The sequence below is a fragment of the Nomascus leucogenys genome, chromosome 3, assembly GCF_006542625.1.
Source record: "Nomascus leucogenys isolate Asia chromosome 3, Asia_NLE_v1, whole genome shotgun sequence".
NCBI classification, from domain to species: Eukaryota; Metazoa; Chordata; class Mammalia; order Primates; family Hylobatidae; genus Nomascus; species Nomascus leucogenys.
Window position 1 is genome coordinate 138,273,825 of NC_044383.1, and position 16,218 is coordinate 138,290,042.

At 40.1% G+C, this 16,218-nt stretch overlaps 1 protein-coding gene across 3 annotated transcripts in view; it reads right to left on the bottom strand.

Moving 5' to 3' along the window:
* The window catches only part of SYNE1 (spectrin repeat containing nuclear envelope protein 1), a 526,037-nt gene that overhangs the window by 187,785 nt on the left and 322,034 nt on the right, over positions 1-16,218 (bottom strand). For all 3 annotated transcript variants that reach the window (XM_030809854.1, XM_030809853.1, XM_030809855.1), the window contains 6 exons: positions 15,839-15,976; positions 9,678-9,863; positions 9,383-9,505; positions 8,813-8,995; positions 7,467-7,610; positions 881-1,075 (listed from right to left, as the gene is read on the bottom strand). In XM_030809854.1, the coding sequence (XP_030665714.1) occupies positions 881-1,075; positions 7,467-7,610; positions 8,813-8,995; positions 9,383-9,505; positions 9,678-9,863; positions 15,839-15,976 (969 nt within the window). The remainder of the gene's footprint in view (positions 1-880; positions 1,076-7,466; positions 7,611-8,812; positions 8,996-9,382; positions 9,506-9,677; positions 9,864-15,838; positions 15,977-16,218) is intronic.

Sequence of the window (16,218 nt, forward strand, 5' to 3'; positions counted from 1 at the left end):
AGGGATGGGGGTGCATATGACATTGAAGTTTTGTTGTTGATTAAATACTTCATTATTTTCCTGTCTTTGGAGAGTTTGTGGCTTTATAAATAACTGGAAAAATCACGAATCATGCAAATGATGAAAGCTCTATGAAATAAAGCTTGGTCTTTCGCGGACATCTCAAGTCTCAAATATGGTAGGGAGATAAATGCATCCAAAGTACTGTATTGCCAAATGGGCTCAGGTATGGTTACTCATTGCCTGAGGCACAGCACATATGAGGGAAAACACACAGCACTGGAAAACATTATAGTCACCAAAATACTCAATGCATTTTAGATGTCGAGTGTATAGGAAAATAGTGGTGCAGAATAGAAAATAACAAAGTTGATTTATTTTAATCCAAAGCCAAGCTTTAGATGGTCTGTTTTCATATTTTTCTAATAATAGCTGTTCTTCTAAATTGTATTACACCTTCATACAGTAGAGTACATGCACATATGTAGTTAGCTAGTTAGCCTGGAAAACACAACTAAATATATATGCCGTGAATTTCCCATCCCCCAGACAACTAAAACACTGTGCAAATAAATTAATGTTTAAAGCTCAGAGACTCTCAGTATTATTGCGAAATTATAAACAAATACAGGGCAGACCTCTGACACGTTAAGTAATTCAGCTGTCTGGAGCACATAGTTTCATTTTAACTGTCATTGTTTACAGTGTCAAAGATTGGCCCGGCCCAACGGTAGTCAAAGAGAGTTAAGGAAACTGTTCCTCCCTCTGAATCTGCAAGATCGAAGGCTGGTCCCTGAAATCAGCCACGGAGAGGGAACATAAAGCCACTCGCCAGGCTCCAGTCAAAGAGCAAAGCCGCGGGGACCCACTGGATCCTTACCATGACCACAGAGGGGTGGGCCGAAGGCGTGGGGAGGAGCTCCCCATCCAGGTCCTCTGTCCCTTCCGCCAGCCCCTCGACCTCGGTCACCGTCAGCAGCATGGTGGCGTGCTTGGCTTTCATCGTCAGCATCTTGCACTTGGAATTCAAAGAAGCGATCTGCTCCTGGTAGCCCTTAATTTTCTGCGCCAGCTCCTGAGGAAACATTTCCCCCACCGGGGTGTCAGAGCAGCATCAAAAGGAAACAGAAGTAGTAGCGTTCATCTTCCTGCAGGGCGGGCCAATGAGCGCGCAGGGCCGCGCGGGCCCGGGAGGCAGGATGTGGAGGCGGCGAGTCCTCCTGCATCTCGCTACCGAGCCAGACCGCAGGCTGCGCGGCGCGGCGCAGGCACAGCCAAAGTGCCCGGGCCCGCGTCTCCGCGTCGGTACAAAAGGAGAAATGAAGGGATGAGGCTGAATGAGTGGTTTCTAATCGCGAGAGGCCCCATATGGAATCATGAACTTCCGCAACATTAGGACCACTTTCTTAAAAAGCAGAAAGCATCTGAAATTTACCAGATGGTTCATGCCATGGAAATTAGGTCATGTGATGGCTAAAACCACACCAAAAAAATGCAAGGCTCAGCTCTTACTCTACTGAGCACATTCAACAGAGATGACAGTCATTTATTTTACATAGGGTCACACAGTCAATAGCCTGTCTGTTCCTATGTCCCTAAGAATTTTTTTTAGATAGGCTAGATATTGCATATGGAAATCCTAATTTTTAATGCAGATTGACCCCCAAATAAAATTTTGTATATTCATCAAATTTTCTCTTGCACACTTCATCATGTCTCAAATGTTGCCGAGGCTTTAACTAGAACTTTAAACTTGAAGTGCAATTCGGATTTAGTGTCTTTTAATTTCATTTGCTTTTGAAAAAATAATTTGTTTTTGTTTTTAAGCAGACAAGAATGAAAAAATATATTATGAGAGATAGAGGTTTTAAATATTTTATTAAGAGCTTATTGGAAATATATTCTGGATAGCACATAGCCCTTAAAAAGGTAACTATAGATTCATTTTAGGAGTATGGTAATTCTAAAATATTAAAGTTTTACTTTCTTGCTTAAATATTTTAAGTATCAAATATTAAAATTATACTTTATTGCATCTTTAAAAAAATGAAAATACATATATCAAAACATGATTCCTAAAATACAAAACTATTATTCCTTTTTATTTTTTTATTTGGCTTCTTTGTTTGAGAGGCTGGCATTTATTGTATGCATAGAACAGATTTTGTGGGCCAGGTGCAGTGGCTCATGCCTGTAATCCTAGGACTTTGTGAGGCTGAGGCGAGGGGATCACTTGAGGTCAGGAGTTCAAGACCAGCCTGGCCAACATGGTGAAACCCTGTCTCTACTAAAAATACAAAAATTAGCTGGAAATCTCTTGAACCCGGGAGATGGAGGTTGCAGTGAGCCAAGATTGTGCCACTGTACTCCAGCCTGGGCAACAGAGTGAGACTCCATCTCAAAAAAAAAGAACATACTTTGTGACAAAAATATTAAATTGTAATGTCTTTAAAATAATTGTGTACATACATACACATACATTCATATATATACACACACATATACACATGCACACACACATATGTACACATAGTCATCCCTCAGTAACTGAGGGGCACTGGTTCCAGGAACCCTCTTAGATACAAAATTCACAGATATTCCAGTTTCTGATGTAAAATGGCATAGTATTTGCATATAACCTATGCACATCTTCCCAAATACTTTAAATCATCTCTGGATTACTAATAATACCTAATACAATGTAGATGCTATGCATTATAAATAGTTGTTATACTGTACAATTTAGGGAATAATGACAAGAAAAGAAGATCAACATGTAGAGATGCAACCATCCTTTTTGCTCCTCAAATATTTTCCATCCATGCTTGGTTGAATTCATGGATGCAGCACCTATGGATATGGAGGGCTGACTGTATGCAAAACACACGTGTGCACATGCACACACACACACACACATACATACATTTTGTTATTATTGTTGTTTTGTTTGTTTCCTCCTGCCCAACTGAAGCTGAGTGGAGGGAAAAACAGTCCAGCAGAACTCAGACAGCAGGCAGTCTTCCTGACTCCTAATAGTATAGGAATTGTTAAAACAAGGATTTAAAAAGTAGAAATCATTGCTTCTTTACCTCTGGGGATGCAGTTAATTAAACCTAATAGGATTTTTAAAAACAGTGATTGAATAGCTATTTACTATATCTCGTCTAGTGGCCAGCACATGGGTACTCAATAAATGACATTTACTGTAACTAGTTAATACTAGAAAAGAGCTCTAGCAGATAACTGGACTCCTTGAACTTCAAGTCACCAAGCTTTTGCACAATAGTTTGCCATTGCACAAAAATCTAAGGAATCTTTTTTATTTTTTTTTTATTATTATTATTTTTTTTATTTTTGAGACAGAGTCTCGCTCTGTCACCCAGGCTGGAGTGCAGTGGTGCAATCTCGGCTCACTGCAACCTCCATATCCTGGGTTCAAGCCATTCTCTTGCCTCAGCCTCCCAAGTAGCTGGAATTATAGGCATGCACCACCATGCCCAGCTAATTTTTGTATTTTTAGTAGAGACATGTTGGCCAAGCTGGTCTGGAACTCCTGATCTCAAGTGATTTGCCTGCTTTGGCCTCCCAAAGTGCTGAGATTACAGGCGTGAGCCACCGTGCCCGGCAATTTGAGGAATCTTTATGAAATAGACAGAGTTAGAATTAGGCCTTCCACCCTTTGTAATCACATGGCTGGGCCCAGCTCCCTGCTGCAGTATCCTGCAAAGATGTGCCCACACTGACAGCAAGTGACCATTTCTTAAGCCGCAATTCTCAACCTTATTGTGCACAAAACTCATTTGGATTGTTTCTTTAAAAAATGCAACTCTGGTCGCCACTTCCAAAGGTTTTGATTTACTAGGTGTATGAGAGTCTGCATTTCATAATTAGCCCATGTGACTCCAATGCACGTGACTTCCACTGAGAAGTAGTACTCTACGGCTTACTTCTGTAAGTGCAAACCTCTTGTAATCTCATTACCTTCGAGGGTTGGTTATTCGAGCTGTGGTCAAATCCACTAAAATAAAATGGAACACTTGGTTTAATGTTACCCATTCTCCTTATAAAATTTCTGAAAATGTTTATAAAGGTAGGAATTTCAGGTAGAGTGGCCACTGGAAGACAAGCAGCCCTCTGTGGCCAGTCTCCGGTATTCAGGAGCAGGCTTTCCGCATCAGGTGGAAAGAAAAGAGGTGTGAGTGTCCTCTCCTATGATTTAAAAGTGACAGGATGATTTTTTTTCAAATTAAATGCAACTTTTGAAAAAATATTATTATTATTATTTTTTGAGACAGAGTCTCACTCTGTTGCCCAGGCTGGAGTGCAGTGGCGCAATCTTGGCTCACTGCAACCTCCACCTCCCAGGTTCAAGTGATTCTCCTGCCACAACCTCCCGAGTAGCTGAGACTACAGACACCGTCACCACCCAGGCTAATTTTTGTATTTTTAGTAGAGACGGGGTTTCACCATATTGGCCAGGCTGGTCTCAAACTCCTGACCTTGTGATCCGCCCACTTTGGCCTCCAAAAATTACTGGGATTACAAGTGTGAGCCACCGCACCTGGCCAAAAAATTATTTTTAAAAGTTTGAATTCCTTAGGCATAAATCAATGATCAGTTATTTTTAAAGTTATTTGTAAGAAAACTAGATTCACCATAAGATTGAAATTCAATTAAAACAAGACAGAAAATACAGGAAGAAACTCTCTTCCCAATTTGTATGTTATCATCAGTTAAGCTTTCTCCACTCAGCACTTTCCTTCCTGTGTTTGTTTGATACATACAATGAAGCTCACACAGGACTGCATCATTTTTTACACGAAAATGTGTTCTAAGTCACAGTTGGTTTAAAACTAACAAACGTAACATGGATGTTCAGAACTGTGGAAGAAAATGTGACAAAATAAACAGCTCACTGGACCAAGAGTCAGGAAGACATAGTCCACTGCTGACTGAGCTGAGTTCACTCTGTGACCTTGGGGGACTCATTTATTTTCCTGGGACTTCATTATTCTCTTTTGTTTAATTAAGTAGCCTAGATAGTTTCTGTTACAGTGGAAGAAAAATCACAGAATTTGGAGACAAAGATACTGAGATTGAGTCTAATTTCAATCAGTTACTAGATTTGGGAGCTCAGGAAGCCACTTTTTTCTCAGTTCAGTTTTTTTGTCAGTAAAATAAAGATGATTTTTAAAAAATCCTTACCCTAGCCAGTCGTGGTGGCTCACGCCTGTAATCCCAACACTTTGGGAGGCCAAGAAAGGTGGATCACTTGAGGTCAGGAGTTCGATACCAGCCTGGCCAACATGGTGAAACCCCGTCTCTACTGAAAATACAAAAATTATCAGGGCGTGGTGGTGCGCGCCTGTAATCCCAGCTACTCGGGAGGCTGAGGCAGGAGAATTGCTTGAACCCGGGAGGTGGAGGTTGCAGTGAGCTAAGATTGCACCACTGCACTCCAGCCTGGGCAACAGAGCGAGACTCCATTTAAAAAATATATATATATATATATAAATTCTTACCTTATAGAGTTGGTATAAAAAAGTGATGTAAAATTTTGTAAGTACTTTAAAAAACATAAAGCTGGCTGGGCATGGTGGCTCACATCTTTTATTCTAGCACTTTGGGAGGCTGAGGCAGGCATATCACTTGAGCCCAGGAGTTTGAGACCAGCCTGGGTAACATGGTGAAACCCTGTCTCTACTCTACAAAGAAAAAATGCAAAAACTAGCCTGAGGTAGTGGTATGTGCTCGTAGTCCTAAATACTTGGAGGCTAAGGTGGGAGGACTGCCTGAGCCCAGGAGGTAGAGACTGCAATGAGACATGATCCCACTGTGAGCCATGATCTTGCCACTGCACTCTAGCTTGGGTGATACAGCAAGACTCTCTCAAAAAAAAAGCACAAGTTTCTTTGGGAAGAAAAACTGTACAACAAAAAAGTTTAGTAGTAATAATAATTATTACTCCAGAAAAGATTTAAAAATGTCTGTACCATGATAGAAGAGTTGTTACAACAAAATTTTGGATCTTCCTAGATGGGATTAAAAATAGTTTCAAAATAAATATGTAATATATAGTCTAATGTATAGACCTACGTAAACAGTGGTTTCAAAAATCTACATAACATTTTCATTTAACCATTGCATAAGAAAAATCATTAACATAGATGATGTCTACAGTTGTAGGAATAAATGTAGATGGGATATTTAAATGATTTTGTAAATCATATATAAATGAAAATTATTAATGTTTGTATATGTCAAGAAATTAAAGAATTAATTGCATTTGGAGAAGGGGGTGAGATTTTTCATCCTTACAAAGCAATACTTTGAATCGTTTGAGAATCTCAATGTGAGTGGTTTGGAAAAATTGTTTGTTTTTCTCATGAAAAAGTTAAAATAGAGCATATGGAAGGATATACACCATATACTCTATCCTTAGTACAGAAAAAATAAGACACCCTCCTCCCAGTTATTTACCGAAATTCACAGTGCTATGAACCAGCCCCCAAGGGAAAGAGTGAATTTGACCTATATGGAATTGACAGGTCAGGAAAGGAAATTCCCTGCTAAGCTCAATCACTCAAGGACTATGATGTCTGGGACAGGGACGGCACAAGGAGTGGTCAAGTCCTAAGGTCATAATGATGCCAAAGGAACAAGGAAAGAAGAACATTTGAAAACGAGGCACATGTTAGCTGGCCCAATCCGAAAATTAGCAAAGTAAACAACCTGGACCATCCTCTGGTTTTGGGGGAAGTAACTGAAATGACTAACATTTCAAAGAAGAAAATGTTTAAAATATTAAGTTTTGTTTGTTTGTTTTTTTGAGACCGAGTCTCGCTCTGTTGCCAGGTTGGAGTGCAGTGGCGCGATCTCGGTTCACTGCAACCTCTGCGTCCTGGGTTCAAGTGATTCTCCTGCCTCAACCTCCCAAGTAGCTGGGATTACAGGCGCATGCCACCACACCCAGCTGATTTTTGTATTTTTAGTGGAGACGGGGTTTCACCATGTTGTCCAGGATGATCTCCACCTCCTGACCTCGTGATCCACCCATCTTGGCTTCCCAAAGTGCTGGGATTACAGGAGTGAGCCACCAAGACAGCGATCAATGCAGCAAAGCTTTAAGCATTGCTGTTTCTTGTAGGCATTAAAAACAGGGTGTGGACTGTGTTTTAGTGTATTAACTGTGAGAATTCTGGGTGCAGGAGATGACAATCAGCGGGTCCCAAAGGATATAATGTGAACAACATGTAGAGAGGTTGTGGAATCAAGGGGAAGGCACGTGTTACTGAATCAGCAAAAACGGCACTCACAATGCTTAGATAGCCAAAGAGGCCTCTCAAGAGCTGAACACATTAAGTGCAGGACAGGGGAAACTGTTCTCTTCCATTCACTAGAAATCAAACATATACTCTAATCAAGCCAGTTTCCTGCCCTCGGTATTTTCCCTACATTCCTCTCACCTCATGCCGAGAAATCTGAGCCTGCAGCTCCTGTATGTTACTGGTGGCAACGGGTTTATTCTCAATCTCTCTGTGAGCTCCTTCTATCAGTTGCTGGAGATGTTTCATTTCTTGCTCATATTGTTCATACTGCACCACAGCCTCCTTTGAAAAAAAAAAAAAACATGGAAAGATAGACAGTTTTTTTTTCTCTATCAATAACTAGGTAAGTGATTCTGTAGTTTAACTCCTATTTACCTGTACAGGTAGGGAATAAAGAAATGATGGGTAAAATTCCTAGATAGTTTGAATTCTTCACTTTACTTAGATATTTCAGAGCTTTCTCTCTAAAATATTATCGCAAAATTATTGATGGAATCAAAATAGTTAAGTGTTTAGGATTCTTTCTCTCTCTTTTCCCTACTGATATCATCCTGAAGATGGAACATGATGGTCAGAAAGGGTGAAGCAGTGTGGGAAACATTATTTCATTTTTCCATTAACAAATACTGAATATATAAGTAAGACACTTAGCTAAGTGCTACGGTAGGGAATAAAAATACGAATTATGGGCTGGGTGCAGTGGTTCAAGCCTGTAATCTCAGCACTTTCGGAGGCCAAGGTGGGTGGATCATGTGAGCCCAGGAGTTCAATACAGCCTGGGCAACATGGTGACACCCCCATCTCTACCAAACAAAAGTATATAAACATATGAATTGTGAATGACTTTTAGCCTCAGGAATTTTCCAACAAATTACAAGATAACAGGGAGGAAAGGATAGTTGACCAAATGAGCCACTAGTGATTTTAATGAGATGCTATTGATACAATTTTTGGATAAAGCAAGAATTATTAGTTGAAGGGAGACATAAGGTAAACACTGTCATTTCTTTCTGGTAAATGATTTTCTCTTACTAAGCAAAGAGACTAAGAATTATACTTAAGTGCATTTTTTAGGCACTCAAAAGAAAATGGATTTAATGCTTTAATAAGCTGAAATATGAAAAAAACTCCGTAACACAAGACAACAGTAAACCTGTATTATCAGTTTGTAGATGATTCTCAGGTGAATAATAAGAGATAAAAACATTTAATTGCATAGAAAATTAATCTTTACAAGTTAATCTTTATTTTAAAATATCATTAAAAGATAATTTTCACCAAGGATATTTTTTATATGGCATTCCCCAGGCTTTTGTGGGTGATCCAAATGACAGCATTTTAATCTCCTTATTTTACAAAACCACAACAGCCTGTCAGATTCAACACCCTGGATGTGTTTTGATGGCTGAGCCCACACAATGCTAAGAAAAGAAGCCCATGATTCATCAGCAATTGCTCTGCTGGTGTGGGTACCCTGCACCTGCCTGCATGATGTTGCACTGCTGGATGGCGGTGTGCTGCAGCCGGCTGGCCTCTTCCTGCAGCCGCAGAGCAGCATGACAGAGAGGTAAGCTGGCAACCACATCCTCGGGGATCCGGAGGGCACTCTGGCAGAGCTGCACTGCTTGCACCTTCGGCTTCAGTGACTCCATCTCAGACAACAAATGCTGAAAATGCAATTTCATAGTTCAAAAATTTAATATTTAAATCATTTATTTCATAAGCAAAAGGCACTTACTAAATTATAGTTACCGTTGCAAGTTATAAACATTTTGCAAAAAAAAAAAATGTTTAAAACAATGTTGGGTTTAGGGGCTGGACACAGTGGTTCACGTCTGTAACTCCAGCACTTTGAGAGGCTGAGGCGGGTGGATCACATGAGCTCAGGGGTTCGAGACCAGCCTGGCCAACACAGGGAAACCCTGTCTCTATTTAAAAATAAATTAAAAAGAAAAACAAAAAACAGTGTTGAGTTTAGGAGGCATTTTTCCTTGCTATCCTCTTTTAAAAATACATTTCCCTGTCCCTATTTACTCCAAGTTAGTTTGGCTTACCTGCCGATGAGAGAGCTGCTCCTTGAGACTGAGACGTCCAACTTCTGGAGAAGTGAGGGTTGCCTGGGCTTGCTCCAAGGCAGCTTGTAACTTTTTCAACTCTGCTTCAAATTTTTTCATATCCTAGAGAGTCAATATCAATATATTGTACTTGAAGTTCAAAGTCATAGGTGAAGAATAACATCACAGTCAAGAAACCACATCACAGGTGAGCACTATTTCCATAGTGGCATTGCCGTTTTCTTTTAATGATAGACATTTTTTTCTGTTTCTTTTTTTTTTCTTTTTTTTTTACCTTAGCTGCATCTTGGAGGTTCTGCAAACGAATTTTGATCATCTGTCGCAACTCCTCAGTCTCCCGTCCCAGTTCTGCCACTTGCTGAGACATATTTTCTGTACAGTACACACTAGTGAGGTACTGTAATTTCTCAGTCATTGCTTCCAGGTCACTGTCAATTTCTTTGGATTCTTCTAGCAGGGTCTAGAGTGAATTGTCAACATTCATGACATTGACGGGTAGGTAGAGGGGTATAGATATTCAATATAGCACGGCATAAAGTGCCCTGTGTAAGTTCTGTGTGTCCGTTATTGTGTTTAACCTTCACCCCCCATGGCCACTTCCTACTTGGTAGCCACGTACTATTATAACTATTTCACAGAAAAAGAAACAGTTTAGGAACTGTAAACAATGTGCAGAGGTCACATGTCATACTACGCGTGGGACCATGAGGCTCCTGCTCTGTCAAGCCCGAGCTGCCCCCTCGTGAGAACAGGACATAGGAATTCTGGCAATGAAAAACTCAAACATACTAGGTGTCTCATTCTTATCTCTGGGTCTCCATTTTCTCTTATTTAAACTAAAGAATTACTTTTCAGCTCTCATATTCTACAAGAATGAAGTTCATATTTGTCTAAGAAATGAAAATAAGAACAAGAGCATTACAAGCAAAAACCCTGGCTCACTTGCTTTAAGTGAGACAAAGGGGTAGAAGAGACGTGCAATAACTATCAAGAGAAGCAAAAACAGCCCCGATCATTCGGAATGGTATCATCTACTGGGTCTATCAGAAATACAATGGATAAGTAACCATACAATGTACATTCTATGAAAAGTAGAATGAAAGAGAAGCCAGTGTGAAGAGATGACTTCGACTTGGGGAAGATTGGGAGAAGGTCTCCGGGAAGAGTCACATCTGAGCCCAGTCAGAAGGATGTTTGCAATCTGACAGATGAGGGGGAAGAGGAAAGACATTTCACACAGAGAGAACAGCATATGCATAGGTACAGAGGTGGGTGAACCTAGAATGTGCAGTTAGTGGGGTGTGTAATGTGTAAAGAGGAGAAATGAGGAATAGGATATTATTCTTAGGCAATAGACTATTTTTTTTTTTTTTTGAGATGGAGTCTCGCTCTGTTGCCCAGGCTGGAGTGCAGTGGCACGATCTCGGCTCACTGCAAGCTCCACCTCCCAGGTTCATGCCATTCTCCTGCCTCGGCCTTCTGAGTAGCTGAGACTACAGTTGCCCGCCACCACGCCCGGCTAATTTTTTGTACTATTTTAGTAGAGACGGGGTTTCACCGTGTTAGCCAAGGTGGTCTCGATCTCCTGACCTCGTGATCCACTCGCTTTGGCCTCCCAAAGCATTGGGATTACAGGCATGAGCCACCGCGCCCGGCCAGCAATAGACTTTTTTTTTAATGAAGTACTTTCTTTTCTCACAATAAATGTTTATAAATATATATTTAACAGATATATATATCTAAGATATATAATAAGATATATTTAACAGATAAATATTTATCTGTATATGATATATAATAAGATATATATTTATACAAGATATATTTATCTTTTTTTTTTTTGAGACGGAGTTTTGCTCTTGTTGCCCAGGCTGGAGTGCAATGGCGTGATCTCGGCTCACTGCAACCTCCACCTTCCGGGTTCAAACAATTCTCCTGCCTCAGCTTCCTGAGTAGCTGGGATTACCGGTGAGCACCACCACGCCCAGCTAATTTTGTATTTTTAGTAGTGACGGGGTTTCTCTATGTTGGTCAGGCTGGTCTCAAACTCCTGACCTTGTGATCCGCCAGCCTTGGTCTCCCAAAGTGCTGGGATTACAGATGGGAGTCACTGCGCCCAGCCCCTATACAAGATATATTTATTTTTAACACATAAATATATATAGTAAGGATATATATATATAATCTGTTAAATATATATTTAATGTAAATGTATAATTTAAGTATATTTATTAATAAATAATTTAATTATTTTAAATGATTTAAATATGTATTTAATATATAAATAAATAGAAAATATATGACTTGGAAAATATTGAAAATATAAAGAAGAAAACAAAATATTTCATCATTTTATAACCCAGAAATAACCTTAAGAGTTAACTGCTGATACATTTGGGCACATTTTTAGGTATTAATAATTGAGGTCATAACATGACTATAGTTTTCCATCTTTCTTTTTCACCTGACATTAGCGTTACCGGAAAAAGGTCCCAATTCAGACCCCAAAAGAGGGTTCTTGAATCTCGTGCAAGAGAGAATTTGGGGCAAATCCAGAGTAAAATGAAAGCAAGTTTATTAAGAAAGTAAAGGGATGAAAGAACGGCTACTCCATTGACAAAGCAGGGTGTTCCCAAAAGCAGGAAGAGAAATGCATCCACCTTAGATACAATGTCTGCTTATATATAAGACAACAAAGCAAAAAATCACGGCGGAGATGTGCTCTACCAGGGCCTGTGACAGATGATTGTTAATCTTTGTGTAACTGCTGTCTTCCACAAGAATCTATGTTAAAATTATTTTTTAAATATAGATCCAAGGATGCTTTTGTTCTTAAGATACCAGGATATCAGGACATTTCCTGAGTCTGATATTTCCCAGATCTATTAAGTCCTGGGTGTCTTTGGTAAACGTTATCAACCTGTCTCTTTAACCATAATTATTCTGTGACTAAGAATGCCTGACCTGGGAATGCTACCCAATAGGTCTCATCCTCATTTACCCAGCCCCTATTCAGGCCCCTACGAAATCACTCTGGTTCTCACATCTCTGACATTAGAAAAAACACAATGGATTTTCTTTTCTTTTTTTTTTTTTTTTTTTTTTTGAAATGGAGTCTTGCTCTGTCGCCAGGCTGGAGTGCAATGGCACGATCTAAGCTCACTGCAACCGCTGCCTCCGAGGTTCAAGCGATTCTCCTGCCTCAGCCTCCCGAGCAGCTGGAATTACAGGTGCTCCCCACCACGTCCAGCTAATTTTTGTATTTTCAGTAGAGAATGGGGTTTCACTATGTTGGCCAGGCTGGTCTCGAACTCTTGACCTCAAGTGATCCGCCCCCCGGCCTCCCAAAGAACACAATGGCTTTTCTCACAGTGCACTCTTTTTAAATAAACACAGGCTGCTTTACTTCCTAAAGGGGGCATGTGAGAACTCACCAAAAGAGTCTACAGTCTGCGTTCTCTCTTCAGCTTCTGAGCCAGATTATCTCAGGACCTGGTGCCTTTTTCAATGTGCCCCACGATGCAGTCAACCCGCCCTACTGCTCAAGTCATAGAAACCTGGGAATCATCCTTGACTCCTCCCTCTCTTTCACCCAATTCAAGTCTCCAAATCCGAGAATTCCAGCTGCTTAGTATCTCTCGACTTTGTCTTCTCCTCCTAATCTCCAAAGAGAGGCCTTGTCATCTTCTACTGAAATACTGAAACCATCTTTTATATTGTCTTACCTTCCGCAATGTGTTTTCCAAAGGCTGCTAAATTTGCTTTCTGAAAATACAAGTCTGAACTTGTCCTTTGCAGGCAGAATATCGGTTTCAGAGGCTTCAGAGTGACTTTAGGATAAAGTGCAAATTCCCAACAGACTTTTAGGATCTTTTTCTTATCTCTCTATTCTTATCTCTTATCCCTTGTACCAGCACCAAAAAACAATCCTCACGTTTACTGCTAGGATTTCAGCATGCATTTTTATCTAAACACATTCCACAAGTAGGCTGTCATGTTTTTCAGGACTCAGCCCAGCATCACCTTTTCCTGAGAAGCCTTTCTGCACTTTCCTCTTAAACCCCTGGTGGGCGGTTGGGTTGAGCACCCTCCTGTGGGCACCTGCAGCACCTGGGCCGTCTGTCTCTGCACGAATCACACTATATTGTACTGTCTCCTTCTATCTGTCCCCTCCCATAAATAACCAACTTCCTGGGGTGGGGACAGGGAATATCCTTTGTACCCTAAATGCCTACACAAAGTCCTAGTTTGGGAAAGGACTCTATATTTGTTGAATAAATAAACAAATGCTTGTATTCCCAGAATTTGGGGATGCCAAGGTGGGTAGATTGCTTGAGGCCAGGAGTTTGAGACCAGTCTGGCCAGCATGGCAAAACCCCATCTCTACTAAAAATGCAACAATTAGCCAGGCATAGTGGCGCGTGCCTGTAGTTCTAGCTACTCAGGAGGCTGAGGGACAAGATTTGCTTGAACCCAGGAGGTGGAGGTTTCAGTGAGCCAAGATCAGGCCACTGAGCTACAGCCTGGGCGATAGAGTGAAATGCTGTCTCAAAAAAAAAAAAAAAAAAGAAAAAGTCATGATCACCTTAAGGACTTCATTGTATTTTATTATACGCAAATATTTACTCAGAAAAAAATTATTTCACATTTAAGTTTTCTTTAAAATTTCACTACAGTTATTAATACTGTGGAAAATATTTTCTATATTTTGGATTATAGCCATAAAAAGGAGTACAAAAGGAGCCAACGGGCCAGAGTAGTAACATTTTTTTTTTTTTTTTAAGATGGAGTCTTGCTCTGTCACCCAGGCTGGAGTACAGTGGCGTGATCTTGGCTCACTGCAACCTCCGCCTCCCAGGTTCAAGCAATTCTCCTGCTTCAGGTTCCCAAGTAGCTGGGACTACAGGTGCCCACCACCACGCCCAGCTAACTTTTGTATTTTTAGTAGAGATGGGGTTTCACCATATTGGCCAGGCTGGTCTCGAACTCCTGACCTTGTGATCCACCCACCTCGGCCTCCCAAAGTGCTGGGATTACAGGTGTGGGCCACCGCTCCTGGCCCAGAGTAGTAACATTTTTTACAGTCACCATACATTTTGCCAATTATTTTTCAAAGAGATTTTACCAGGATACCAGCAATGTTTGAGAGCTCTCACTTCCTTAAATATGAACTTGAAAGAAACAGTTATGAACTGACAGTTAACTTTGTCTTTCTTCCTCTCTTTTTTTGCTGAAATTTGCATTTCTAGACTTCTAAGGATGTTGGGTTTTTTTCATTGTTTTCAAATCAGTGGTAGCTTAAGTCCTGTCTATTCATATCTAAGCATATCTTAAAGCAAAAGATTAGAGTTGCTTAAGAAAGACATTGTGGGAAGAATACGCAAGATTGATCAGAGAAGAAAGACTGTGAATATAGGGAAAAATCAGGAGCTGTTAAAGCATTCCAAAAAGGGAAAAATGAGGCTTTGATCTAGAACCCTATAAACAAGAATGGAACGGGGATTCATTTAAAGGCCACAAGGATACATAAACAATGTAAGAGAGAAAAATCTAGAATACTCAAGGATACCCATGTAACTCCTGTAAAAGTCACCCTATATTTTATTATAAGATAACTAGCCTATTAACTATCTGTGTCTAATTTAAGCTTAAGTTACAAAAGGATGAAATAATTTCCTGGATGACGTGACTGAGAGAAAAGGAACATTTTTCTCATGTAACTTCAGAGGAAATGAAGTAACATAGCCAGCATGTGATGTGGACCCATGGCTTGCTCTGGGCTGCCCGACCTCCTGTGGAAGGCCAGATGACAGGCCTGGGTGAGGGCTGAGGGAGGAGGCAGGAGATCTCCCACTGAGCACCTGCCTGTGCCAGGTAGACGTTTGCACGTATGTACCTTAAACCATTTGATCTCATGATAAGTCTGAAATACCAATATTATTTACATCTTCATACAAATGATGAGAAGACAGAATTCAGCGAGGCAAAGCATTCTGCTCCAAATCACACAACACTGCACGGCGGAGCTTGGTTTTCCCACCAGTCTGAATGTGGAGTCTAGAATCTTTCCACACTTCATTGCATCTCTTCACGGGAAAGAATTTCCCACCAGATCCCTGCAAATAATTATTTCAAAGAAGCTACAGAAAATGAGTTCTACAAGATTGATTGGTTTGGGTCTTGGTGTAAGGTAGGTTTAGGGAAGATCAGGGATATTTATTTATTCAATTTCATGAAATTTCATGAGAAGCTTTCTGTCTAACTACTGAACAACTCAGCATTAATGAACTACTAACTACTGAACAACCTTAGCATTCTTTTTATCTGGTAGCTCCAAAAATTTTACATCACAGCCCTCTAAGTGTTGTGTCAGTCTACACAGTTAAATCAAATTGCCCTTGGTTACTTTTTAAAGATTATTTTTCCTAAGGTTACCTGATGCAAAATATATTGTTCCCGAAGCTGGCTTGCAGAATTCCATGCAATAGTTCCATGAGCCAAGACTTTAGCTTTTTCAATCCACTTCAGAATTAATTCAAGCATTTCATTGTATTCTTCTAAATGTGATGCTGCCTGAAAAACCAGTAACATTAAGGTAACAAATCTAAACTCAGTTTCTTGAGATATAAATCAGTCTTCTCTCTCTTTGGACACAACAGTCTTAGGGGTTGATTGTTATAATATCTATGATATTAAATGGTATCAAAAAATCATTTCCCTGTTGAAAATCTGTCAAAGGTTTCTCAGTGACCTTAGGATAAAGCTCAAGTTCTTAATATGATTGAATTATTCCTCTTTTTCTTTCTTTCTTTTTT